Source organism: Schistocerca nitens, chromosome 7 (genome assembly GCF_023898315.1).
Source record: "Schistocerca nitens isolate TAMUIC-IGC-003100 chromosome 7, iqSchNite1.1, whole genome shotgun sequence".
In the NCBI taxonomy this organism is placed as follows: Eukaryota; Metazoa; Arthropoda; class Insecta; order Orthoptera; family Acrididae; genus Schistocerca; species Schistocerca nitens.
In genome coordinates this window covers 174,814,288-174,840,341 of record NC_064620.1, presented here as the reverse complement: position 1 = coordinate 174,840,341, position 26,054 = coordinate 174,814,288, and the positions used below count along the sequence as shown (strand labels likewise).

The 26,054-nt window shown below is 44.9% G+C and overlaps 1 protein-coding gene across 3 annotated transcripts in view; it reads right to left on the bottom strand.

Moving 5' to 3' along the window:
* Positions 1 to 26,054, bottom strand: part of LOC126194809 (stromal membrane-associated protein 1) — a 133,711-nt gene that overhangs the window by 41,269 nt on the left and 66,388 nt on the right. For all 3 annotated transcript variants that reach the window (XM_049933123.1, XM_049933121.1, XM_049933122.1), the window contains exon 5: positions 15,714 to 15,998. In XM_049933123.1, the coding sequence (XP_049789080.1) occupies positions 15,714 to 15,998 (285 nt within the window). The remainder of the gene's footprint in view (positions 1 to 15,713; positions 15,999 to 26,054) is intronic.

The following is a 26,054-nucleotide window of genomic DNA, read 5'->3' as shown; positions in this document are numbered from 1 at the left end:
TCAGTCCACCAAGGGACTGGGACATGATGTGGTAAAGATTAAGTGCAAGGAATGGTACATTCTGTGGCAGTAAGGATAACGCTTGTGAGGTATTCCACCTGGTCATCACAACTGGAGAAATCTTGTTCTTTGAAGGTCGCCACGGAGAAGTAAAGCTGCTAGTCAGCCTTAGGAAACTGCCATTTGGGTGTGCATGCAGGTGGGGTAGGAGTCAGCAAATGGATAGCACATGGGAAATAGTCGCAGAGCAGGTGTCGGAAAGAATGGACCACTCAAGATGGGCAAGCTGGGCAGTGCAGAAGGTTGGTTGGCTGCTTAATGGGATTGAACGGACCAAACTGCTAGGGCCATTGGTCCCTTTTTCCAAAAACTTCAAACACCCACAAAGAATAAAAACCAAAAATGGAGATTACAAGAGAAGACACAGGACAAGAAAGACTCAGACAGAGACCAGACAAAAGGAATTAAAAATCTCTCAGAGTGGCCGGCCGGAGTGGCTGAGTGGTTCTAAGCACTACAGTCTGGGACCGCGCGCCCGCTACAGTCGCAGGTTCGAATCCTGCCTCGGGCATGGTTGTGTGTGATGTTCTTAGGTTAGTTAGGTTTAAGTAGTTCTAAGGTCTAGGGGACTGATGACCTCAGCAGTTAAGTCCCAAGGCCCCCTGCCCAAATAAAACGCAAAATTAAGCCTGCCGTGGCAGTGTCATCTGTTAAAAGGGCAGGGAGCGTATCTTGCAGCGCAAATGTCTGCCTGAGTGCAGTTAAAAGGGGACAGGCCAACAGAATGTGGAACACCATCAAAACGGATCCGCAGTGACAGAGGTGGGTCCTCACAGCGCTATAAGTGGCTGTGCGTCATCCGGGTGTGCCCAATGTGCAGCCGGCAATCGGGTCATCAAGGAGGAGTGCCACGTACCAATAGCCTCCTTGATGACCCGAAATTTGTTGGGTGAAGGCAGGGAGCGCCATTCTTCACCCCAGGTGTGAAGTAACTTCTGCTGCAAATTGGATCTGAGGTCACTCTCCAAAAGGCCAATCGATAAGGCTGGTGCACCGGCAGCCTGTTTGGCCAACACATCAACACGTTCATTTCCTGGGATGCCGAGATGACCCGGTGTCCACACAAAGACCGCAGAGCAGCCGCAACGGGCAAGAGTAAGGACGGACTCCTGGATAACCATCACCAGATGAGAGTGAGGGAAACACTGGTCGATAGTTCGTAAACCGCTCAGGGAGTCACTAAAGATAACGAAGGACTAACCTGAACAGGAACGGATGTACTCTAGGGCACGAAAGATGGCGACCAGTTTGGCAGTGAAAACACTGCAGCCAGCCGACGATGAGTATTGTTCATAATGATCCCCTAGAGTGAGAGCATAACAGACATGACCAGCAACCATTGAACCGTCAGTACAGACCACGTCATGCCATGAAACGCGGCAAGGACTGAAAAAAGAGGGACCGCACGGGGGACAGAGTCCTTCGGGCCCTGTGCCAAATCGAGACAAAGGCATGGGCAGGGCACACACCACGGAAAAGAAGTGGAAGAGGGAAAACCCCAACCCCAGAGAGAAGAGCTCTGACGTGAACTGCGATTATACAACCCGACTGAGGCTGGCATTCTGAGATATGGATGACAGACTGAGGGAACAGGAGATGATAATTGGAATGCCCAGGCAAGCTACAAACGAGTGTAGTATAAGCGGCAAGTAAACGTTGGTGCTGGAACCGCAGTGGAGGGACACCTGCCTCCACAAGTATGCTGTTCACAGGGCTTGTCTGGAAAGCTCCAGTGGCAAGTCAGATCCAGCTGTGAAGGATAAGGTCCAGCACCCGCAACACGGAAGGGGATGCTGAACCATAAGACAGGCTCCCATAATCCAGACGGGACTGAATTAACGCCTGGTAGAGCCGTAAGAGGGTAGACCGATCGGCTCCCCAGCTGGTGTGGCTCAAGCAACGCAGAGCATTAAGATGGCGCCAACACATCTGTTTAAGCTGCCGAATATGAGGGAGCCAAGTCAACTGGGCATCAAAAACCACACCCAAAAACCGGTGTGTCTTCACCACAGTAAGATGTTTGCCATCAAGATAAAGCTGTGGCTCAGAGTGAACAGTGTGTCGCCGGCAGAAATGCATAATGCAGGTCTTGGCAGCCGAAAACTGGAAGCCATGCGCTACAGCCCAAGACTGCGCCTTGCGGATAGTGCCCTGCAGCTGCCGTTCAGCAGCCGCAATGCCAGTGGAGCTATAGTATAGGCAGAAGTCGTCAGCATACAAGGAAACTGGAGACAGATGTTTCCACCGCCGCAGCAAGCCCATTCATTGCAATTAAAAACAGGCAGACACTTAAGACTGATCCTTGTGGGATCCCATTCTCCTGAACTCTGGAGGAACTATGGGAGGCTGCAACTTGCACGCGGAAGGAACGAAGCGACAAAAAATTGTGAATGAAAATTGGGAGTGGACCCCGAAGACCCCAACCATGAAGTGTAGAGAGGATGTGATGTCACCATGTTGTATCGTATGCCTTCCTCATGTCAATGAAGACGGCGTCCAGGTGATGACGGCGGGCAAAGGCCATACGGATGGCAGACTCCAGGCACACAAGATTATCGGCGGCAGAGCGGCCTACCCTGAGACGGAGCCAGAAGGCCCTGAGACTCAAGTAGCCAACTCAACCGACGGCTCACCATGTGTTCGGGCAACTTGCAAAGAACTTTGGTGAGGCTAAACGGGGGGGTGGGGTAGCTGTCCACCTCCAGTGGGTTCTTGCCACGTTGCAAAACGGGGATTACAGTGCTTTTCTGCCATTGCGACGGGAACTCACCCCCAACCCAGATATGGTTGTAAAGGTCTAGGAGGTGTTGCTGGTAGTCTACCAAGAGGTGTTTGAGCATCTGACAGTGGATGCGATCTGGCCCGGGAGCCATATCATGGCAAGCAGCTAGGGCACTTTGGAATTCCCACTCACTGAACGGAACATTGTAGGATTCTGGGTGGCATGTGTGAAATGAAAGGCTCCGACGTTCCAACCGCTCTTTCATGGAGCGGAAGGCCAGTGAGAAATTCGCAGAAGTGGAACTGAGCAAAATGCTCTGCTAAGTGGTTTGCAATTGTGTCGGAGTCAGTACAAACTGCTCTATTCAGTGAAAGAGCAGGGACGCTGACGGGGGCCGATAGCCATAGAGTCGCCTAATCTTGGCCAAAACCTGTGATGGAGATATATGGAGGCCAATGGTGGAGACATACCTTTCCCAGCACTCCTGGCTGTGTTGGCGAATGATGCGGCGGGCCCGCACACGGAGCCGTTTAAAGGCGATGAGGTGTTCCAATGAGGAATGCCAATTGTGACGCTGAAGTGCCCGCCTGCCATCTTTAATTGCCTCAGCGATCTCAGGTGACCACCACGGCACAGTCCTCCGCCAAGGGGCCCCAGAAGAACAGGGAATGGCAGATTCTGTGGCAGTAACGATGCCTGTGGTGAACAAGTGAACCACTGCATCAATGGCATCATTGGAAAGAGGCTCAACAGTGACAATGGAGGAGAACAAGTCCCAGTCAGCTTTATTCATAGCCCATCTGCAGGTGCGCCCAGAAGAGTGACGCTGAGGCAGAGACAGAAAGATCGGAAAGTGGTCACTGCTACACAAGTCGTCGTAATGCACACTCCATTGGACAGACACGAAGAGGCTAGGGCTGCAGATCGAAAGGTTGATGACTGAGTATGTGCCATGCGCCACACTGAAATGTGTGAAGGCACCATCATTTAAAAGGGAAATGTCGAGCTGTGCAAATACATGCTCAACGGTGGCGCCTCGGCCTGTTGCCACTGATCCACCCCATATAGGGTTACGGGCGTTGGAGTCACCCAGTAACAGAAAAGGGGGCGGCAATTGGGCTATCAGTGCAGCCAGGACATGCTGTGGGACATCACCATCCGGTGGAAGATACAGACTGCAGACAGTAACAGCCCGAGGCGCCCACACCTGAACAGTGACAGCCTCTAAAGGTGTTTGTAGATGGACAGACTCGCTGTGAAGGGAGTGAAGGACGTAGATGCAGACGCCACCAGATACCCTTTCATAAGCTGCCCGGTTCCTATAATAACCCCAATAGCCACGGAGGGTGGGGGTTCGCATTGCCGGAAACCAAGTTTCTTGAAGAGTAATGCAGATGAAAGGGTGAAGGCTGAGAAGTTGTCGGAGCTCAGCAAGATGGAGGAAGAAACTGCTGCCGTTCCACTGGAGGATGGCATTGTCCATGGCTGAGAAAGGCGTGAAGGGACTGGGGAGGCAGATTACACCACTGGGTCTGCCTGCTGCCACCGATTGAGTAACTGCATGAGTGACATCCATGGCATCCGAGGGTCCGGCGAGATCTAGGTCCTCAGCGGACGCCAGTATCTCTACCTCATCCTCAGACGCTGAGCTTGTAGGAAGCGGTGGGATGGGTGCCACCGCACTGTCTGGATTCTTGGGGGCCTTCTCTTTCTGCTTTTCACGCTGTGCCTTCAGTGGTTCTGCCTGGGAGGGCTTCACTGGGTAAGTCTCAGGGATGCACAAGGACCGTGAAGCCCTACGACCAGCGACCTGTGGTTGCTTCAGCCACTGGCGGGTGTCTGCTTTTCTACTGGTCAGAACCTAGGAAGGAAAGGCCCCAAGGGATCCCTTCCTGGTGAGAGGAGCCGACGAAGACTTATACTTCTCTGGCTGGGAAGTGGGAACTGATGTCCCTGATGGTTGTGGGGGTGTTGCTCCTGAAGTAGATGGAGCAGGAACGACAGGGAGTGAAGTGCCCCCACCATCAAGGGAGCAGGTGGATTCTGACGGATCAGAGGGCCAACTGTACGCGACAAAGCGGGAGACAGTAGAACAGTCGCCGCAGCGGCGGCATAAGTGTATGTCAATGGCACAGGATGGAGTGTGTCATTTCTGCTTAGCCTCAGTGTAGATCAGGAGGTCCAGGGTCTTATATTCCATTAACTTCTGTGCTTTCTGTAAAATCCTACAGTCCGGAGAGCAAGGAGAATGGTGTTCTCCGCAGTTAACAGAGATGGGAGGCAGGGCACATGCAGTATTGGGATGCGAAGGACGGCCACAATCTCGACACGTGACACCGGAAGTACAGCAGGATGACATATGCCCAAACTTCCAGCATTTAAAACACCACATCGGAGGAGGGATATATGGCTTCACATCACAGCGGTAAACCATCACCTTGGCCTTTTCAGGTAAGGTGTCACCCTTGAAGGTCAAGATGAAGGCACCGGTGACTACCTGATTATCCCTCGGACGCTGATGGACGTACCGGACGAAGTGAACACCTCGTCATTCTAGGTTGGCACGCAGTTCATCGTCTGACTGCAAAAGATCCCTGTGGAATATAATACCCTGGACCATGTTTAAATTCTTATGGGGCATGATGGTAAATGAAACATCCCCCAACTTGTTGCAAGCGAGCAACCTCCGTGACTGGGCAGAGGATGCTGTTTTGATTAGAATTGACCCAGAGCGCATTTTGGACAAGCCCTCTATCTCCCCGAACTTGTCCTCCAAATGCTCCACAAAAACCTGAGGCTTTATCGACATAAATGATTCACCATCAACTTGGGTACAGATGAAGTACTGGGCGTGAATAAACTTCACTGCCTTCTTTAGCCATACGTTCCTCCCATGGAGTGGCCAGGGAGAGAAATGATCTCAGATCGTATTTCGTGCCATTGAGGATAGACCTCAATCACTTAGAGACTGCTGGTGGAGGCCCACCAGTGAGAGATGATGTACCACGCTTCATTGCGGCTCATCTGCCCTGATGCCACCCACTCCGACCAGGGGCTCTCCCCACGGGCGCAACCCAGCCACAGCAAAGAGCACCTGGCAGGCCCCTTTGCCGGGAGTCCTGATGCCCCAGAGAGATAGGCATCTACTTCTCTGGCATACGTGGGGAGGTAGCAGCTTAGGCACAGTGCAGAAGTATAGGTAAAAATGGGAACAGGTGAGCAAGGAGTCGGAAAGGAGAGTTGGTGCTCCAGTGCAGAAGAGGTTGCGTTTGTTAAGGTCAGCCAAGAGGGCACCTCCGACAGGTCCTGGCAGAACCCGAAAGGGGAAGATGCACATTAAAGTCACCAAGTAGCAAAAATGGGGGAGGTAGCTGCCCAATAAGCTAAAGGAAGTCTGCCCTTGTGACATCAAATGATGGAGAGACATTAATGGTACAGAGGTAAAAAGTCAGGTGGTGAAGGAAAAGGGGAGGTGCAACAGCTTGAAGATGGGTAGTCAGGGAGATGGGTTGACTATGTCACCCCGTATGAGCAGCATGGGCCCCCAATGAGATGGAATGCCAACCTCAGGGAGAAGGTCAAAACGAACCGGGAAGAAATGTGGATGCTCAAACTGGTCGTGAGGGCGCAATTTCGTTTTCTGAAGGCAGAGTACAAGGGAACACTGCGATTCTAAAAGCTGTCGTAAATCCTGTTTGTGGGACCTAAGGCCATAAACGTTCCGTTGCAGGAGAGTCATGAGGAAGAGAAGTAGGGGTGTCACCTCGGCAGCTGTTAAGTGACAGCCTGTGAAGAGTCCCTACTACAGGGCACAGAAGCAAGAGGATCCTGCTCCACTGGGTCCACAGAAGCATTGGCTTGCTTGTGCAGTCAGTCTGTGGAGCCCAATGCTGAAAAACAGTTGGCGGTGCACACCGGCGGTGTGGAGGCCGGCCGGGCTCAGGTATCACGTGGTGACACTGTCGAAGAGGATCTTCGAGTTGGCGAAGGAAAAGGCAGTTTGCCTTTGGTGGATTTCTTCGAGCCTTTCCGGTTAGAGGAAGACTCTGGTGTTGTTTGACTGGAGGGATGGAGGAAGTCTCCACGGGAGTACTACTACTCTCCTTTCCGGCCTACCGGTTGGGTAGCTGATGGTGTCACCCCTTGAGACGAGAGAGTGACGGCTTGTCGCACAGCTTGACGGGGGGGGATGGCGATGCTACCTTGACAATGGGTGATTTCACAACCTCAGAGCTGAATTGGAGGTTGCATGTCGGTGTGGCCATGTCCTTCATGGAGAGAGGGATAACAAGAACAGAACTATAGGTGCCAGATGGGAGAACGCTGGGTTTGCGACTAGCCAGTAACTTGCGAGCGACTGGGTAAAGCACTGCTCATCAAGATACATGGGACAATCCCGAGAGGTGGCAGCATGGCTGCCATTGCAGTTGATACAATAGGTAGGAGGTGGACAATGTCCTCGTGCGCATCTCCATCACAGATTACACATTTGGCTGTGTGCCGGCAAGACATTCTAGCATCGTTGAAACGATGCCACTGGTAGCAGTGCATCGGGTTCAGAATGCACGGCCAGACTGTGATAATTTCATGAACTGCTTTGATCTTTGACAGAAGAACCATTCTACCAAAGGTGAGAGAAATAGTGTGGGTGGGCACTAAGGAGGCCTCTACCAAAGGTGAGAGAAATAGTGTGGGTGGGCACTAAGGAGGCCTCTACCTTTTTCATTACATGATGGATGGCAACATCACCCTGATCAGAGGGTAAGATTTGATTTTGGACTTGGGCAGACCGTCAAGCAACCTACTGTAAATAACACCATGGGAAGAACTCAACAGTTTTATGGGCCTCAACACTAACAGCGTAGCCACGGAGGAGGAGGCGGCAAGCAGCAGTTGTGTTTGAGAATCAGAAGTATTCTCCAAAAGCAAAGTGCCATTCCGTAAACAAGAACAGGATTTCACTGGGCTGGCAACTGCATCAACACCTTTCTGAATAATGAACAGATTTACCGTGGGGAAGGACTGACCATCTTCAGTATGTGAGACCGCGAGGAACCATGGTGCAGTGTGAAGGGTCTTTGAATCAGCCTAATTAAGTTTATGTTTTGTAGACATTGACTGGGAAGGAGATTGGCTCATTGCGAGAAAATCCCCGTGATTGGCAGCATCTCCGATGGCGCACTCCTTCCGACTAGTGGGGGGGTCCTTCACAAGGGGGTGATTGTTCACACCACCCAAACACCTAACAGAGGGACCAATCAGCGATTTGGGAAGGTTGCAGCTCGGGCAATTACCAGGAGGTACATGCAAACCCTACCTGTCGACCTGGGGCTGGAAATTACATGTTACTCGGTCACCTGTTACCCGGCACACACATTGGCCAGCCTTCAGGAGCGCACAGGGAGGAAGAAGAAAAAGAGGAACCTCAAACGCAAAAGTGGAGGAATGAGAGGAGAAGGAAAACAAAGCAAGGAAGAGAGAGCGAAAAACAAAGGTGACACTGTTCTTGCATCAGCAACAGACAATGCAGAACATTCCCAGTAACACCCCAAACATGTTCCCCAAGGGAGGGGAGAAATATCAAGAGAATAGACATGCAGCACAGAAGGGAAAAAATGCTGCAAGGCTGGGGCCCCGTGGTAGCCAAGCACGAGCCTGCCAAAGAGTGGCGAGCCCCCTGGAGGGGGTGGGGGGGGGGGGATTTGAATGTGGTCAAGGTAAATGTATGAATGCAGTGTGAGAGGATTGGGTACACTATCTTTCACATAAAATCATTCAGTAATTGCAGCCCTATGGTAATGAAAGGTTCAGTATGTCACTTGCAAATGTAGAAACCCACCTTAAAGAGAAGACAGACAAATATACAGTGCACAATGAGTAACACAAAATGGCAATTTTTACCTCAACATATGATGGTCGAGTAACTTCCATGTACAATTACTTTACTTGGTTCTACAGAATAGAGAAAAACTGGTAGAGGACAACCTCAAGGAAGATCCGTTTGGTTTCCTGAGAAATGTACGACCACGAGTGGCAATACTGACCCTGTAACTTCTTTTAGAACATAGGTTAAAGAAAAGCAAACCTACATTTACAGCATTTTTAGAGTTGGAGAAAGATTTTGACTATGTTGACCGGAATACATCTTTGGAATTTTGAAGGTAGCAAGGATAAAATACACTCCTGGAAATTGAAATAAGAACACCGTGAATTCATTGTCCCAGGAAGGGGAAACTTGATTGACACATTCCTGGGGTCAGATACATCACATGATCACACTGACAGAACCACAGGCACATAGACACAGGCAACAGAGCATGCACAATGTCGGCACTAGTACAGTGTATATCCACCTTTCGCAGCAATGCAGGCTGCTATTCTCCCATGGAGACGATCGTAGAGATGCTGGATGTAGTCCTGTGGAACGGCTTGCCATGCCATTTCCACCTGGCGCCTCAGTTGGACCAGCGTTCGTGCTAGACGTGCAGACCGCGTGAGACGACGCTTCATCCAGTCCCAAACATGCTCAATGGGGGACAGATCCGGAGATCTTGCTGGCCAGGGTAGTTGACTTGCACCTTCTAGAGCACGTTGGGTGGCACGGGATACATGCGGACGTGCATTGTCCTGTTGGAACAGCAAGTTCCCTTGCCGGTCTAGGAATGGTAGAACGATGGGTTCGATGACGGTTTCGATGTACCGTGCACTATTCAGTGTCCCCTCGACGATCACCAGTGGTGTACGGCCAGTGTAGGAGATCGCTCCCCACACCATGATGCCGGGTGTTGGCCCTGTGTGCCTCGGTCGTATGCAGTCCTGATTGTGGCGCTCACCTGCACGGCGCCAAACACGCATACGACCATCATTGGCACCAAGGCAGAAGCGACTCTCATCGCTGAAGACGACACGTCTCCATTCGTCCCTCCATTCACGCCTGTCGCGACACCACTGGAGGCGGGCTGCACGATGTTGGGGCGTGAGCGGAAGACGGCCTAACGGTGTGCGCGACCGTAGCCCAGCTTCATGGAGACGGTTGCGAATAGTCCTCGCCGATACCCCAGGAGCAACAGTGTCCCTAATTTGCTGGGAAGTGGCGGTGCGGTCCCCTACGGCACTGCGTAGGATCCTACGGTCTTGGCGTGCATCCGTGCGTCGCTGCGGTCCGGTCCCAGGTCGACGGGCACGTGCACCTTCCGCCGACCACTGGCGACAACATCGATGTACTGTGGAGACCTCGCGCCCCACGTGTTGAGCAATTCGGCGGTACGTCCACCCGGCCTCCCGCATGCCCACTATACGCCCTCGCTCAAAGTCCGTCAACTGCACATACGGTTCACGTCCACGCTGTCGCGGCATGCTACCAGTGTTAAAGACTGCGATGGAGCTCCGTATGCCACGGCAAACTGGCTGACACTGACGGCGGCGGTGCACAAATGCTGCGCAGCTAGCGCCATTCGACGGCCAACACCGCGGTTCCTGGTGTGTCCGCTGTGCCGTGCGTGTGATCATTGCTTGTACAGCCCTCTCGCAGTGTCCGGAGCAAGTATGGTGGGTCTGACACACCGGTGTCAATGTGTTCTTTTTTCCATTTCCAGGAGTGTATATTCTTCCTTTTTATATCTATCTTTAAAAATAATTGTGACTTACCGAACGAAAGCGCTGGCAGGTTGATAGACACACAAACAAACACAAACACAAAATTCAAGCTTTCGCAACAAACTGTTGCCTCATCAGGAAAGAGGGGAGAGGGAAAGACGAGAGGATGTGGGTTTTAAGGAAGAGGGTAAGGAGTCATTCCAATCCCGGGAGCGGAAAGACTTACCTTAGGGGGAAAAAAGGACAGGTATACACTCGCACACACACCCATATCCAACCACACATACACATACACATACACATACACAGACACAAGCATGTCTGCTTGTGTCTGTGTATGTGTGGTTGGATATGGGTGTGTGTGTGCGAGTGTATACCTGTCCTTTTTTCCCCCTAAGGTAAGTCTTTCCGCTCCCGGGATTGGAATGACTCCTTACCCTCTCCCTTAAAACCCACATCCTTTAGTCTTTCCCTCTCCTTCCCTCTTTCCTGACGAAGCAACCGTTGGTTGCAAAAGCTAGAATTTTGTGTGTATGATTGTGTGTCTATCAACCTGCCAGCGCTTTCGTATCGTAAGTCACATCATCTTTGTTTTTAGATATATTTTTCCTGCGTGGAATGTTTCCCTCTATTATATTTAAAAATAATTGCGTACGTAAAAACGTATTTTTTGTTTTCTTCCTCGCAGTCAGTTTTTAAACAACACAGAAAAGTTGTGTTTATGGCTTATGAGAAGAACACCACCATGGAATATGACTCTGCAACAACAATAAATGAGACTCATGTTCAGAGGGGGGGGCGGGGGGGGGGGGGGGAGGAGTTGAACAGAGGAGGTGTTGACGCACGCTCGCATGCACAAGAGAGAGAGAGAGAGAGAGAGAGAGAGAGAGAGAGAGAGAGGTGCTGTGGGAATGGACAGAAAAAGGATTAAACTAGTAAAAGAGCAAACTTAAAAGCATTCATGTGTGTTTTTTAATAAACAGCATTAAAGGTGTGCGTCTTTCCAGGCAAACTGAAAAATTTAACTGATTTACATGGCTGTTTACTTGCAAAGGTCTTGATCAAAGTGGCAAAGTTTGCAAAATTGGGAGAGAATAATTTTCAATGTTACCATTTGCAGAAAATAATTCTTTTCTTTTATTGGACTCTTGGCCTGAACATAATGGCCCCTCTATCTTTATAATAACAAAAATATTTAATGTAATTCATATTTCACACAGAACTAATGCACAATGCTTGACAACAGTGCAAATGATTTCACCAGTGTAAATGGTACCACATTCATGGGACATTATACACACACTAGAAACACTGAAGACCCATGTTGTCTTCAATGGGTGGTAACCTTTCTTGTCTTCGAGATGGGCTGCAACATTGGACTCAGTCTACACCTCTTCAGCATGTGTCCTCTCTTGCTAATACTTGCTTCACAGTATGGAAAGAATGCAGCTGGCTTGGTCTCTTCTTCCAATTTAGGAGGCGTCTTCCGTCAAGGGCACTTTAATACTTTAGCAACTTCTCCTTTACTGTAACAGTTTTCTCTGAACATACACTTCAAACACGGAAATTCAGACTCCAGACAGTTGTCAGCAATAATCTTTGCCCTCTGTTCTAATGTGTTCAGTACCACTTTCTTGTGTACAGGGTTGTGAAAACAGTTGGCATTTAAGTGCCAGTCAGTGTGCATAGATTTTCCACACGCTGAATGACCAAGCCGGCCTCCTGTGTTCTGTTCAACTAAGACATCCAAGAATGGAAACTAGACACCCCTCCCAGCCTCGACAGTAAATTTAATGTTGTGATGGACTTAGCTGATGTGGTCAATGAACTACTGCAGTGCATTTTCACCATGAGGCCACACTGAGAAGGTGTTATCAACGTACTGTACGAAGCAAGATGGTTGCAACCTTGCTGAGTTGTAGAGTTCAGGGTGTTCCATGAAAAAGTTCATGACGGCCAAAAACGGGGGATACCATGGCTGTGCTATCCGTCATCTCATAATATCCATTGCAGTATAGAAAGGTACAGGAGAACAGCTTGACGATCTCAGATGGAAACTGTTGGGCCAAAAGATCCATCATGCCTTGAGCTCGCACTCTCATAAACAGTGAGAATGCCCAGACTAACCATTAGGCCATTTTGGCCTCTTTTTTCCTGTGGGTCTAGATGAATCACTGTGCATTAACAACGTGATGTTTGCAGTGTCCCAGTTTGGGTGATAATGACCCTGCCAGATGTTTTGCCAGTCTGTACGCGGGTGGACTGTTGCACTAATTATAGGCCTCAGAGGAACTTTTTTCTTATGTATCTTCAGTAATCTATAGAGTCTGGGAGGTCTGGCAGTAAATGGCATTCTGGAGTCCTTTGTTAACTTTCTTGTCTTTCTAATGATGGTCCGTGTTGGATCACGACTAAGCTTCTGATATGTATCGTCATCTGATAAATGCAGCACCTTCAGGTGGTTATCTGCAGTGTACAAGATTACAGTGGCACAGCTGGCAAGACAACCAAGTCCTCATTCTCACATAATAAATGCAAGCCATGTAGTTCCTCCTGGCTAATATTGGATTTCAGTGCCTTAGTTTTCATTAGAATACAGCTAGCAGTTAGTCTCACGTCCTCAGCTGTGTCATATGAGAGATGCCCAACGCACTGCTTTATTCCTCTAACAATATCCAGTATCGACCGATGTGGTGCTGGAGGAAAGTTAAGGCCTTTACTCAGCACTGCAACAGTGCCATCATCTAATTCTTGGTTGGAGAGATTAACAAAAGTTCTGTGGGTCTCTACATTGTCAGTTTGCATTACCACATTTTACAAATCTGATCAACTATGTCGCATAAACAGCAGAATCTGCTGAACAAAGACCATGAACATTTCTTACTCCATTCTAGTTCAGTCTAAATAAATCAAGCACTTATTGTGAAGTGCCTAAATATATTGTTTCTTTTATCAGGTAAGCATGGTGTAAGGAAAAGGTTTGTATGTCATCCAATAGACATTTAGCATTTTTTTGATGACTACAGGGAACAAAAAAAGGAACTGTTTCACAGTCACAAAATTGTATATTATTCAAAAATTACCATAAGAACTGCACTACAGGAAATTTTATAAAATATTTCTTGTCAGTAAGTTAAAGTCCCAACTGATGGAGGTCCTCTGTAATGCAAGATAATGCACTGCCTTGATTTTGTTCTCAGCTAATCACTTACGTAACAATGGAATTTGCAGTGGTTTAAGTTATTCAAAAAGCTAATGACGTGAGGACATTTATGGTATGATTTAAGTGCTTAAAATTGTCGTGTGTGCACTCTGGACTTGGTTCTACATCCTCTTGTCCCTGCTGTGTCTGCTTATTTGTTGGCACGATGGGTTGTATATGTTGCTGTTGGGAGTGGTTCTTTATGTAACAGTTTTTTTAAATACATTGGTGTCCAAAATTAGAGTAACAAATGGAAAATTGCAAAATTGTGATTATTTTGTCACCAAACAGCATAACCAGGTGATACTAAAGTACAAACAATGTAAAAAATACAGAATGCAATCAACTGCAATATGCACAATGGTAGACAAAAATGTTCTTTATTTTTTCCAACTTAACGGATTATACACACATTCTGACAACTGGTTAATGTGCTCAGTATGGGGTGTGATCACCTCTGGCATCAAACGGGTCTGAATTCGATGGGACATGCTGTGAATGATGTCTTCAATCTAATGTTGAGGCAATAATGCCCATTCTTCCTGCAGAGCTGGTCACAAGTCTTTGAGAGTAGTTGGTGGATGCTTACGTGATGCAACCTGTCTCCTTAAAGCATCCCAGACATGCTTTACGGGATTCAAATTGGGAGAGCAAGCAGGCCGTGCCATGCATGCAATACTTCCATTTCCAAAAAAACATCAACCACCCATGCTTTAAGAGGTTGAGCTTTATAGTCCATCAATACTAAGTCTGGGTCCACAGCACCTCGCAACAACTGTGCATGAAATCCCAAGATCTTCTCACAGTGCCTAACAGCACTTAAATCTCGCTGACTCATCTGTACCATTTCATGAAGAGCTGTTCAAATGGTCAACATAATCCCTGCCGAACCATTAGGATTGGCCTCTCTTCACAATGTTTGGGTCCCAAAATCGTGTTCCATGTGCCCTCCAGATGCGAATCCATCGAGAAACGCTCTCCCAGACCAAATCAGGACATCTCCAAAAAGAACATTGGCCCACTGGTTGACCGTCCAGCATGTTGAATGCTCCACTCTAGACATTCCTTCAGTGAAGACATGCCAGAGGTAAACAGACAGCAGGTCTCCAACAATAAAGGCCATTCAGCTGAAGCCGCCTTTACACTGTTTACCTCGATACGACATGGCCAGGGGATGCTGCGAGCTCAGATGCTAGTTGCAGTGGAGTAATAAGGCGGAACAATCGTGCCCTTATCCAAATAATGGTCCACTCTTTCTGATGTCAAAAGTGGTTGGTCCTGTCCTGGTCTCCGGGATACAGTTTTGGTCTCTGTAAACTGTCGCCTCATTTGAGAAACACCACAATGATTCACATTAAACTATCAGGCTGCATCAGTTTGTGACTCCTACTTCCTTTCTTCTTATGACCCACCACAGCAGATAGTCTGTAGGTGTCTTCTCTATGCCATACTTCGCCCACTGTGACTGTGTACACAGTGATTGTGAATGTGGGACTACCCTGCAAACACTACCCCGTTTGATAGGTGCCCTGACGTCATTGCTGGTGTCATCCGTTGCTCAGAATGCCATCTTACATGTAGAACACAATCTTAAGGACATCTGTTGACAGTCTGTATGCTTGTATCATGAATTAGAGACAGGACAGGGAAATAGTTTGCTGCTTTAATTTTAGACCAGTGTACTTTCAGTGTACCTTAGCAGCTAAAACTTGACAGTGCATTTCTTCTAGTGTATTTTACCTACATGAAAAATTTCAGGGAAAGTTTTGATGTATCGGATTGGACAACTCCGACAGTTATGAGATTTTCATGTATAATTTGTTTCTACTGTTTTATTTTTTCCTGTCCCACTGCCTCTCCAGTTACGTAAGAGTCCTGTCTAATCACTGAACAAGTCTTTCCTCCTCTCCTCTTTCATTCTTTTTATTGCCCAATAAAGCTGCACGATTCTGAAAGACACCAGGAAACTCTTGACAGAAGCAGAAGGTAATCTTTTTCCTGTCTGTCTTCACAATGCTGGTGGTGGGGATCTTTTCCTACACAGACTTAAGCAAGCTACACACTGATACGCAACACCCAGTAAACATGGCAAAACCGAAGAAATAATGTAACATAAGACTAGTATCAACTCACCAGGAATAGAAAACTGTTGAGAAGGAACTGTTCCATAGAGTGCTAAAATAGAGTCCTTCGTGAGTTGTCGTTTCTCCTGTGTTCCTGCAGCAGGCTGATTAAAGAAGCTCTCTTCTTCAGCTGAGCGACCACCCTCTTGCCGTGACCCTGCAGGTTTTGATGCATCAGAGTTATCAACTGATGAGCTGCTCGCCACTGTTGTTGTTGGTGGAGCTGGTGCACTCAGGAAGCCCGTGAAAGCATCTTCTGCTGTACTACCAGGAGGAGCACCACCAACTGGTGTATCTGAAACAATTTGTTAACAGTAATTTAAAAACACAATGTAATGATTGCATTTCTCCTTGGTGCTAAACAATGTAACTGAAAATTAGCAAAATTTTTCTGTTCCAAGTTACGATTTATACTTAGTCATTTGTGATGACAAATTTATTACAAAGTTCCCTCTTTATTGAGTATTTAGTGCTGTACTTACATCAGGACTGGACTGACAATTCAGCTGCAACGAAGAAGACAGATGGACAATCTTTTTGAATGAATCCCTACACTCTATTACTGGATTGCATCTCACCAGTTGCATGAATTTGTGTATTCCTACGGGAATTAAGTATTTAGCTTATCTAGCTACTTATTGTACAAATCAGTTGCATGCCAATTTAATGCGTTACATTATGTCATAAAATCAACATGTGACATCACAAAAATTTCTGTGTTAATATGCTGGCTATTGACAAGTATCTAGGCATACTCAGCCTGCAAAATTTAATCCTAGACTCAGCACTGCAAAAGAAGTGATCCTGCAAAAAGTCTCCTACTGAGTAATATGTGTTACTAAACAGATTGTATGTAATAAATGGTAACCAACAAATATTGTAACCATGTAAATGTTCTCAAGTCAGGTGTCACAACCACTACTACTATAACCCCAGCTATCTACAGAAGGGTTATAACCACCTTTTTATACTGTTTGTGTATCAATGACCTATGAATACTTTCTTCTAAACTAAAATTTGGCCGAGACTTTTAGCCACCTGTTCTTCATTAGTGAAACATATCAAAATAAATTACATTTTAACATATTTTCATTTACAAACTCTGCTATTGCCCATAGTTCAAGTCATTGAAATCTGATATGATCTGTAATATGTGGCCTTAAGTTTAAGTTCTTATCAATGCACACACTTACAAATTTTGCAATTTCAATTTATTTTTTCATGAAGCTCCCTTTTTATGGACTAGGTATATAGCAAGAATGAAAGTGAATTCACAAGTACACAAGCAGTGACTTCTCCCCACTATGAAGACGTGAATTCATTCTGTCTGCTAAGAAATAAATCCAATTACCTGCTGCGTCTGACAAGAAAAGTATTTTTATTTTGCCTAACATCAAATGTTTATAGAAAGATACTTGGAAGTCAGTGGCATCCATTCAGGAAGCAACTGGTGCAGTGTTTCAGTAAAAATAACTAATAATATATTATGTCATTAAAATCAACAGTTATTCACCAGTATCTAGATAAAACCATACCATTTCTTCATAAAAACAAACAACAAATACATTCATTACTTTGCATTACTGACGGAGCATTGATAGCTAAGCCCAAGCAATGTCCAAGTACCAAGAGGCTTGCGTTTGCTCCTCTGTTGCTCACAGTCTGTGTACTTTTTTTTCTATCACAGCCAATGCTAGTTTCAGATGGGAATTTAATACTGAGAATAACAGAGTTAATCAATAATAGTTCGGTATTCTTTTCCTCAGTTATGGGTTTGCCAAACGTGCATGAAAGTGTGTGAAGGTGTCAGATAGTATATAGTAATATAATGTGGAACTATATGTTACATGCATTATAAAAGAGCTTTTGCCCAAGTTTTTTTTTTCCAGAAAAAAGGTGATAATTAAAAATGGATGTCCAACATCAGAATTACCAAACTTTATTCAAAAGGCCAGTAAATTCATTACACATTTTCAGTATAATACGTGTAACAAATGTGACTCGTTAGCCAGCAGATGAGACCTAAATGCAGTGTTTTACTAGTATTGTCTGTCTGGAAAGGATAGAAATAGTAGACTGATCAGAACTGGGTACACACATTTGGAAAACTTAATGAAGTTGATAAGTGAGCATGGATTATCTGTTAACCATCTGTAATCACCTGTAGATGATGGGCGCGCGCACACGCAAACCACCCTCAATGCCCCCACAAGGTGCCAGCTAGACAAGTTTGTTTAGCTGGCTCCACCTCAGGGCAAAGGAGAGTGTGTGTGTGCGCGCGCATGTGAGCGCGCGTGCACGGGGGTGGGAGGGGGGGGGGGGGGCACATGCATTTTACACTAGCTCATCGAAGAGTAACTCTTAAAGAAGCAAGTTTTCTTTCTTCTGTGTGTACCTATCAAAAACTCACTGCTTCTGCTTTTTCAGAGTCATCTGCTATAATCCTAAAGCATTAACAATTGTCTGTAGTTACAACTGTTTCTGGGGGAAACAAAATAGAAACTGTACTTTATGACCAGCTTAAAAATGAAATCTTTACACAATCAAAAGTTAAGGTGGAACAGGGTCACTTCTGGGAAAACAAGTTTTGGACTTTCAAGAACATGATTAAACAACAAATTCTATAAATCATCAAAATCTTGTGGAATTTTTTGAAGTACTATGCACAGTATGATCCTCTTAGCAGAGAACATGGAAACCTCTACTGTTTTTAAACGAATTTCTAATCAAATTCAAAATTTTCTCATGCGAGCTGTAGGTTCAACTGTTTAATCACCTACAAAGCAGGAAATTGTGGAAGTTCCTTTTGTAACCATCATACTTGACAGAACTTAAATGTGGCAAACACAGTTTTCTATTGTGCTGCACTATTTATACAAAGAAGAGAAAAAGAAGAGGTTCTTGGAGGTCTGCAATTTAAATAGTGACAAACTTGCTCAGGCTATTGCACTACTCAGATTTAATGAAAAACTGATTGCATAATTGTTTGACAGTGTGGCAACTATGGCGGGAAATTTGATTGGAGTTCAAGTATTAATCAAAGTCTCACATTTTGCCATATTTTTTCACACAGTTGTGCCCATGTACTAAACCTCGTTTTGTCTCGAAATGGACTTGGTGTTTTTTTTATCCTTCAACATCATCTGAAGCTGACAAATTTTTGGATAGATTTTTTTAATGTTTTCTTACACATGTCTGTCCAACACAAAAAAATAATTCATCATCAAAATTGGTAAACACTGTGTGCAGAAACAGACTACACTTCGTGATGTGTTCAGCATTACGCACGAACATCTCCAAGAAATTGATTTAAATATTTTAGAACCAATTAATAGTTCTTTGGCAATTTTAGAAGATTTCAAATTTGTTTTTTTCTTTAACACATTTGACAAAATATTTACACTTACCAATGTATTGTACTTGTCTGAGAAGTAGCAGCTCTGGTCATGAAATATGACCACAGCCGGGAGGGTGTGTTCTGACAACACGCCCCTTCATATCCACACCCAGTGATGCCTATAGGCCGAGGAAGACATAGCGGTCATTCAGCTCCATTAGAGTCTTCAGAGGCCTGAGCCAATGACATTTTGGAAACAGATGATTGTCATCAAAGAAGGTGTTCGAAATTATGACCCCCAGACCATAATGCAGGCCTCATCTCTGGCAGATGTAATATTTGATGTTCTTCAAAATATCTGAAGTGTCCTAAACTTCCACAGCAGCTGCCACAATGCACGTTCCTTGGCATTGAACGAGGTTTTCATACGTAGACCTATTTATTTCTATAATGGTTTACATCAGTTAACAGCTTGAACATTTAGCTCTTTTTCGACATAATCACCATTTCTGTCGATGCATTTTTGTAGATGCTGTGGCAGTTTTTGTATGGCGATGTCATACCAGCTCGCCGCCATGCTGAACCTCTTCTTTCACCTCATCGTCTGAGCTGAATCGCTTTCTGGCCAAATGTTCTTTTAACCTAGGGAACAGGTGATAGTCACTGGGTGCCAAGTCAGGACTATAGCATGTATAGGTGATTATGTTCCACTGAAACTGTTGCAGGAGAGCAATGGTTTGCGGAGCGATGTGTGGGCGAGCGTTGTCATGGAGAATGTGTATGCCCTTGCTCAACATTCCTCTTTTCCAGTTCTGAATTGCCTGTGAGTTTTTTAGCCTCACAGTACCTGTCAACGTTAATTGTGGTCCCAGCGATTCAGCTCTGACAACGAGGTGAAAGAAGAGGTGCATAACATTTTGAACAGCATGACAACAAACTGGTATGACATGGGCATACAGAAACTGCCACAGCATCTACAAAAATGCATCGAAAGAAATGGTGATTATGTCGAAAAATAGCTAAATGTTCAAGCTGTAAACTGATGTAAACCATTGTAGAAATAAACAGGTCTATGTAATTATAAAAAAATAGGAGACCTTACTTTTGGGATTACCCTCATACTAAAGGCAAGTGAGGACTTAAGTTTTGTGATGTCCCTATCGCACCAGTAAAGCATTTCAGACCATGCACTGCCATGTGATTTTCAATTTTTTAGGTGTATATACTCTCTCTCTCTCTCTCTCTCTCTCTCTCTCTCTCTCTCCTCCCCCCCCCCCCCCCCCCTTAACAGCTGTGCTGAACATTTTGTATATTACGTAAAATTGTAATATAACAACTATTGATAATATAATGTACATAAATCTACTCACCAAGCGGTGTCAGGGGAACACACACAAAAGGATTAAACTTTCATAAGCTTTTGGAGCCAGTGACTCCACTTTGTGGTGGAAGAGTTGAAGGGGATGGAAGAGAGGTGAAGGAAAAGGACTGGAGAGGTTTAGGGAAAGGGGTGCAGTTTAGAAAAGTCACCCAGAACCCCGAGTCAGGGGAGACTTACCAGACAGGATGAGAAGGAAAGTCTTTCCTCCTGCCCCCTCAGTTTCTGTAATGACAGGGTGGTGTGATCTAGGTTTTAGTACTCTTTTGGATACTGTTATCAAACTGTGAGCCACTGTCTTTGCATTTGTTTCTGCTTATGGTAACAGCCTTTGGCACTGGATTTCATTAAGGCTGCCTCTGTGTTGTGAAGATTAACAACATTATTGATTTTATTAATTTTTTTACTGGCTTTTACTAAGTCATAACATTATTAATTTCTGTAATTTCTGCTGTGTTTTGAAGGCTAATAACCTTTTTAATTTTATTAACCCCATTCTATTTTCCTAATTTTGATGCCCTTTTTTATTTTATTAATTTCTGCTCTGTATTTTTTTAGGGTAATAGCCTTGTTAATATCTCGAATTTTAATGCATTCACAATTCTGACTTGAGTACAAATACTTATGAAATTACCTGCTTTTATGTATTTCAGGGCATAAGACTTTTAGGCTTTAATAAATTTCTTTGGAAATAAATAAATAAATAAATTTCTTACTTAGTAAGGCAGGCAGACTGCGCATCCTGTTCTGGTGACAGAGGCCTGCTCCTCGTTGAGCTACCTGAGCTCAAGTTTACGTACATTTTTTAGGTGCCCATTTGGCATGAAGTTTATCTTGCTGTAAGCATCTTGGCATTTTGTTGATGCAATTTGATTCTGTTTTAAGTACTGGCTTAAGAAAATAAAATACTTGTGTTTTTGGAATAAATATTTTCTTGGTCTGGCAACTACTGCTGCCTGCTCCTCGATCTCAACATTTCAGTGGTTGTGGTGGTGTTATCGATATTGATATAGTTGCAAATGCAGAACTAAATTTGGATATTACAACCAGTTGCAATGGTTTTACACACTACCCATGGCCAAAGAGAATATGCTGCATGCACACAACTCTCAGCAGCAACATAGCTGCCCAGGTTGAAGGTTTGCCTGAGGTTAGTTAATTATTCATGGCAGAAACCGCACCTGCATTAATTGAATGAAATATGGTTGCCAGATTAATGTTGCTCAATAAACCCTCTGAAGGACTAGCCACACCCATTAATTGAAACAGAAATCCTCTCGCTTGAAGCGCCTCAGTTTGATCCTACTTTCAAGATTAGAAAGCGATATTGCGACTGGATTGATTCCAGAGTAGCAAGGTGGTTGAGAGTAGCAACGCATCCTATTTTTTCGGCTGTGTCTGCAAAAAATGTGTAAACATATGGTAAAAAATACATATATTCTATATGCACTTTCAATGATCAAGTTATAATTATAAAAATGCCCTTTAATTTGTTAAAGTGTGCAAGAAAACACAGGAACAACTGCATAAGGGTTTTGCTCTGAATGGAGAGTGTGCCTGCATACTGCAACATGGTTTGCTGTGGTCACAGTGACATCAGTGATGGACTGACCCACTGTCTGATAAAACATATCCATCCCGCATAGATAGCACTGCATAGTATATGTGGGGTCCTGCCCACTTGTCTTGTATAGGATGCCTATAGGATGATGCGTTCTCGGAATGCTATGCAGCAATTCAAGCAAGTAACATTTGTAGTTTTATTTCAATAAAGAAGATTGACAATACTTAACTTTGAAACAACAATGGTGTTGCAAGCGATGGGCAACATGCAACATAAATCTGAGTCCTTTCCAAGTTTGACACACAGTTTGTGGATCACTACTAACTGCTATCGTAGCACACACTGCTAGGCCATGTTAATACTCTGCAAATACTGTCCCAATATTGAGCCGATACTGAGCGGCCGAGGCTGGCAGGAGCGGCGCTTATATTCTCCTCTTGTAGAGGTTGCTCCTGTCCTGGTGCGGTCCTAACCGGCACACCACTGTCCGACTTCATTTCACCACCTTATCTTTCCTAGTGTTCTTCATCTTCATTCAGGCACTTGTTGTTACGACAGAACAGTATGTCTTGTCTCTAGTCCTGTCTGCAAATCAACTCTTATCACTTTGCACCCTGCAAGATCACCCGACACACAACTTCAGGCTGTGTGTACCCAAATCAGCTCCATTCTGCGTCTCTCTTTTTTTCCCTAATGATGTAGGAGTGGTAGAGTTGCCATGCTTCAGTGTGTGTTTTTACTACTGTAGTTTTAGGGTATTTACAGTTATTGTTTTGGCCATCCTTAGGTAGTTTTGCTTTGTTTTAGGGCACAAGACAACTAGGGTCATACATGCCCAAGTCAAAACTGTAGAACATGAAGATGAAGAGTGGAGTTAAAAACGACTACACATCAATCCCCTTTGACGGAACAGAATACAGCTAAAAACAGGGAGATGGAGAAATCTCTCTAAAATACACCATAGAGAAATGGAAGTCATGAACTAAAAATTGAATGGTCTTCGCCATACTGCTACGATGATTAAAAAGTAAAACTGTGTTGATAGCCCGTGGGCCATTCGCTAAAATGGCCGATAACTCAAGACAACAAACAGACACAAACATAGGCAGTTAAAAAAGGGCATTCCGTCAGGAAATGGCAGACAGTCAAAAGTTGAGCGCAATGTACACAAAGTGTCGCTGGATGTACGACGTGGCCTGATACAAGGTGAAGAGCTCTGTTGTAAATAATAAGCAGTGTTCCAGAAGTGATACTTAAACGTCAGCGCCAATGATGAAGGCAGAGCTGACACCACTGGCAGCCCGAGAGCCATCAGTGTATGGAAATGGACTATCGCAAAGTACCATGTGAAGGTCATGAAACTGAAGGCAATATAGCGAGGCTGGAGTAGTGTCCTTATGAAGCGAATGAAGGCCAAGGTGAACACTGACCACTGCACGAAGGTGAAGGTTTCACACCCACCAGGAAAGTTGCAGGTAGTGTGAAGGTAAGCTGCGAGAGCAAGAGCCGAAAGCCAAATCCAGGAGGTAACACAGAAAAGAGGGACTCTCCCCATACCGGTGATGAAAGGAATTCTCAAAGAAGGAGGCATAGGGTGGCTGGCCACGCATGGCAGACAAACGGCATACGTATCTGCTGAGGAAAGGATGGAGGTAGTTTGGCTCCTCCTGCATACAAAGTCTCAACTGGGTTAGTGTAATAGGCGCATCTAGTTTCCAACAGACAAGGGACTGGTACAAATGGAGGAGGGTGCTACGATCTTCTCTCTAGGAGATATCATTGAAGAATTGCGCGTAACCCAGTCATCTGTTACGCGTAAAACACATGGACCGGCCTTCAGGAGCGCACAGGGAGGAAGAAGAAAGACAAACATCAAACACTGAAGTGGAGGAAGAATAGAAGGTGAACAAAGAAAGAAAAAAAAGGAACAGCAGAGTATTCCGATACTGACTACCGAAAATGCAGAGTACATTTCCAAGAACAGCCCAGACACGTTCCCAAGAGAAGGAAAAAATAACAGACGACGATAGACATGCAGCATGGAAGGGAAAAGAAGTTGCAAAGGCTAGGACCCCGTGATAGCCAAGCACGAATGTGCCAAAGAGCAGAGAGCCCCCTGGGTGGTGGGGGGTGTCATTAAGCTGCTTTTATGCAGTGTATCTCAGTAGTTCTCTGCATACCTCCTCATTATGGATCTGCCTTACACATCCACATAAAAGACTGTCTCTGCAGTTCTTTCCTTCTACCATCCCTAAATACCATTTCCAGCTGTAACTCATGTGTGCCCAACAAGCCTATCTCAAATTCATTATGGTCTTTGTAATACATTTGTTCTCACTGACTCATTGGAGGACTTCTTCACACCTACAAAGTTTACATAAATTTATTCTGATGGCTACTCTTACTACGGTATAAAATGCAGTAAACTTTATCAATTTCAGCAGCACTTGCTGAGATCTCTTTTCATTTAGTTAAACCGATCACAATATTTGGGTCCTTTTGAGCATGAGGCTGTGAAGTTCTCTGCTGAAGGTCTACATATAAACCTTCAGTTTCATCCACTTGTTGTCTAACATAGAGCAACAATCTTAATTCTATCAATTAACAGAAAGAATAGCAGTTGGGAATGAAAGTGATGTTAATGAATCTAACAATGAAAACTCCAGGTAGGAATATCAAAAATGCAGGAAAAGACTTATGTTGATGAGTTATATCAATGTAAGTTTATGGCTGATTTGTTAATTTGTTAGCCGTGCACATCAAAATTCTTCTAAGGGCATCAACTACTTGTACAGTGATTAGTGCCAGAGGTTGGGAGTAGTGTATTTCACATACAACTGCCACTCCAACCTTTCTCCACCACTTCCACCTGTCAGTGAAGATAGAATCTCATTAGCACAGGAATGGAAGGCAGCTAACCTGTAAAAATCTGCAGCCAAGTCTTACCTGTGCTAGGAGACAATGTTCCAGGCATGTAAGCTGAATTTGTCCACATTTCACTGTAGTATTGTAGACAATCTACCAGTGATGTTTCAAGTTTTCTTGCCCACTCCAAGATGAGGCCTCTGCCAAAGAAGGATGATATATATTGAAACGACTTGCTGACACCTAGCTGCATATACGATATCTATATCTTCTGTGGTGAATCCAAGTTGTCATACATCTCTTGCTTTTGAGCTGACAGACATATCTAACAAGTTGCAAAATGAGAAATGATCTTTTATTCTTTTATGCGTAGGCAAGACAATATGTGAGAATGGCAAATTGGACATTTTAAGCATTCCAAACAAGGCTATTTATATCTCATGTGTGTCTTGAAATTTTGGCATTTTAAGTTGTGCTAATGCCACACAGCAATTTATTGCTGGCTGTGATATGGCTATTTCGCAGAATTCATATGTGGGGTTGCTGCATTGGCAGCTCTGAACAATGCTACAACTGTCACCAACATTATATGTGAACAACACAACAAGTTTAGCAGAAAGGCTTTTATCACCAAGAACACTACTATTGACAAATATGTTAAACTGGTAAATGATGCAATTGATGGATAGAAGATAGTCCATTGCTCCAGAACTGCAAAAGAAGCAGTATATGAATTTCTGAAAACATTAGCACATCTTGACCAATATAAGCAAGAAGATGGTGTAAAGCTATTTGAAATGCATTCGGTTTGGATCTGAAGCTTTAAAATGGCAAGTGTAAGAATGGGTATTTTGCTAATGGTTTAATATTGATATTAACTTTGCAACTGTCCCTGAAATTAGTAATATCTTTGGTCTTTTGTGAGCGGTATCTTGCAGATCAAAATTTGTAGGATACAGATATATCAAATTACTTTTCAGGAAAGTACAGTATGTTTTTGAGAACAAAGCTAATGTAGCAAAATCACCAACTGTTTCTTATGAAGGTGTGTCTTGTGTGACCAACTAATGAGCCAAAATATTATGACACCTACTTAATAGTGTACTGGCCCACACTTTGAACGCAATACGGTAACAATTCTACATGGTATGGCTTTGACAAATTCTTGATATGTTTCTGATGATCTACAGCATCACATGTCTTATGC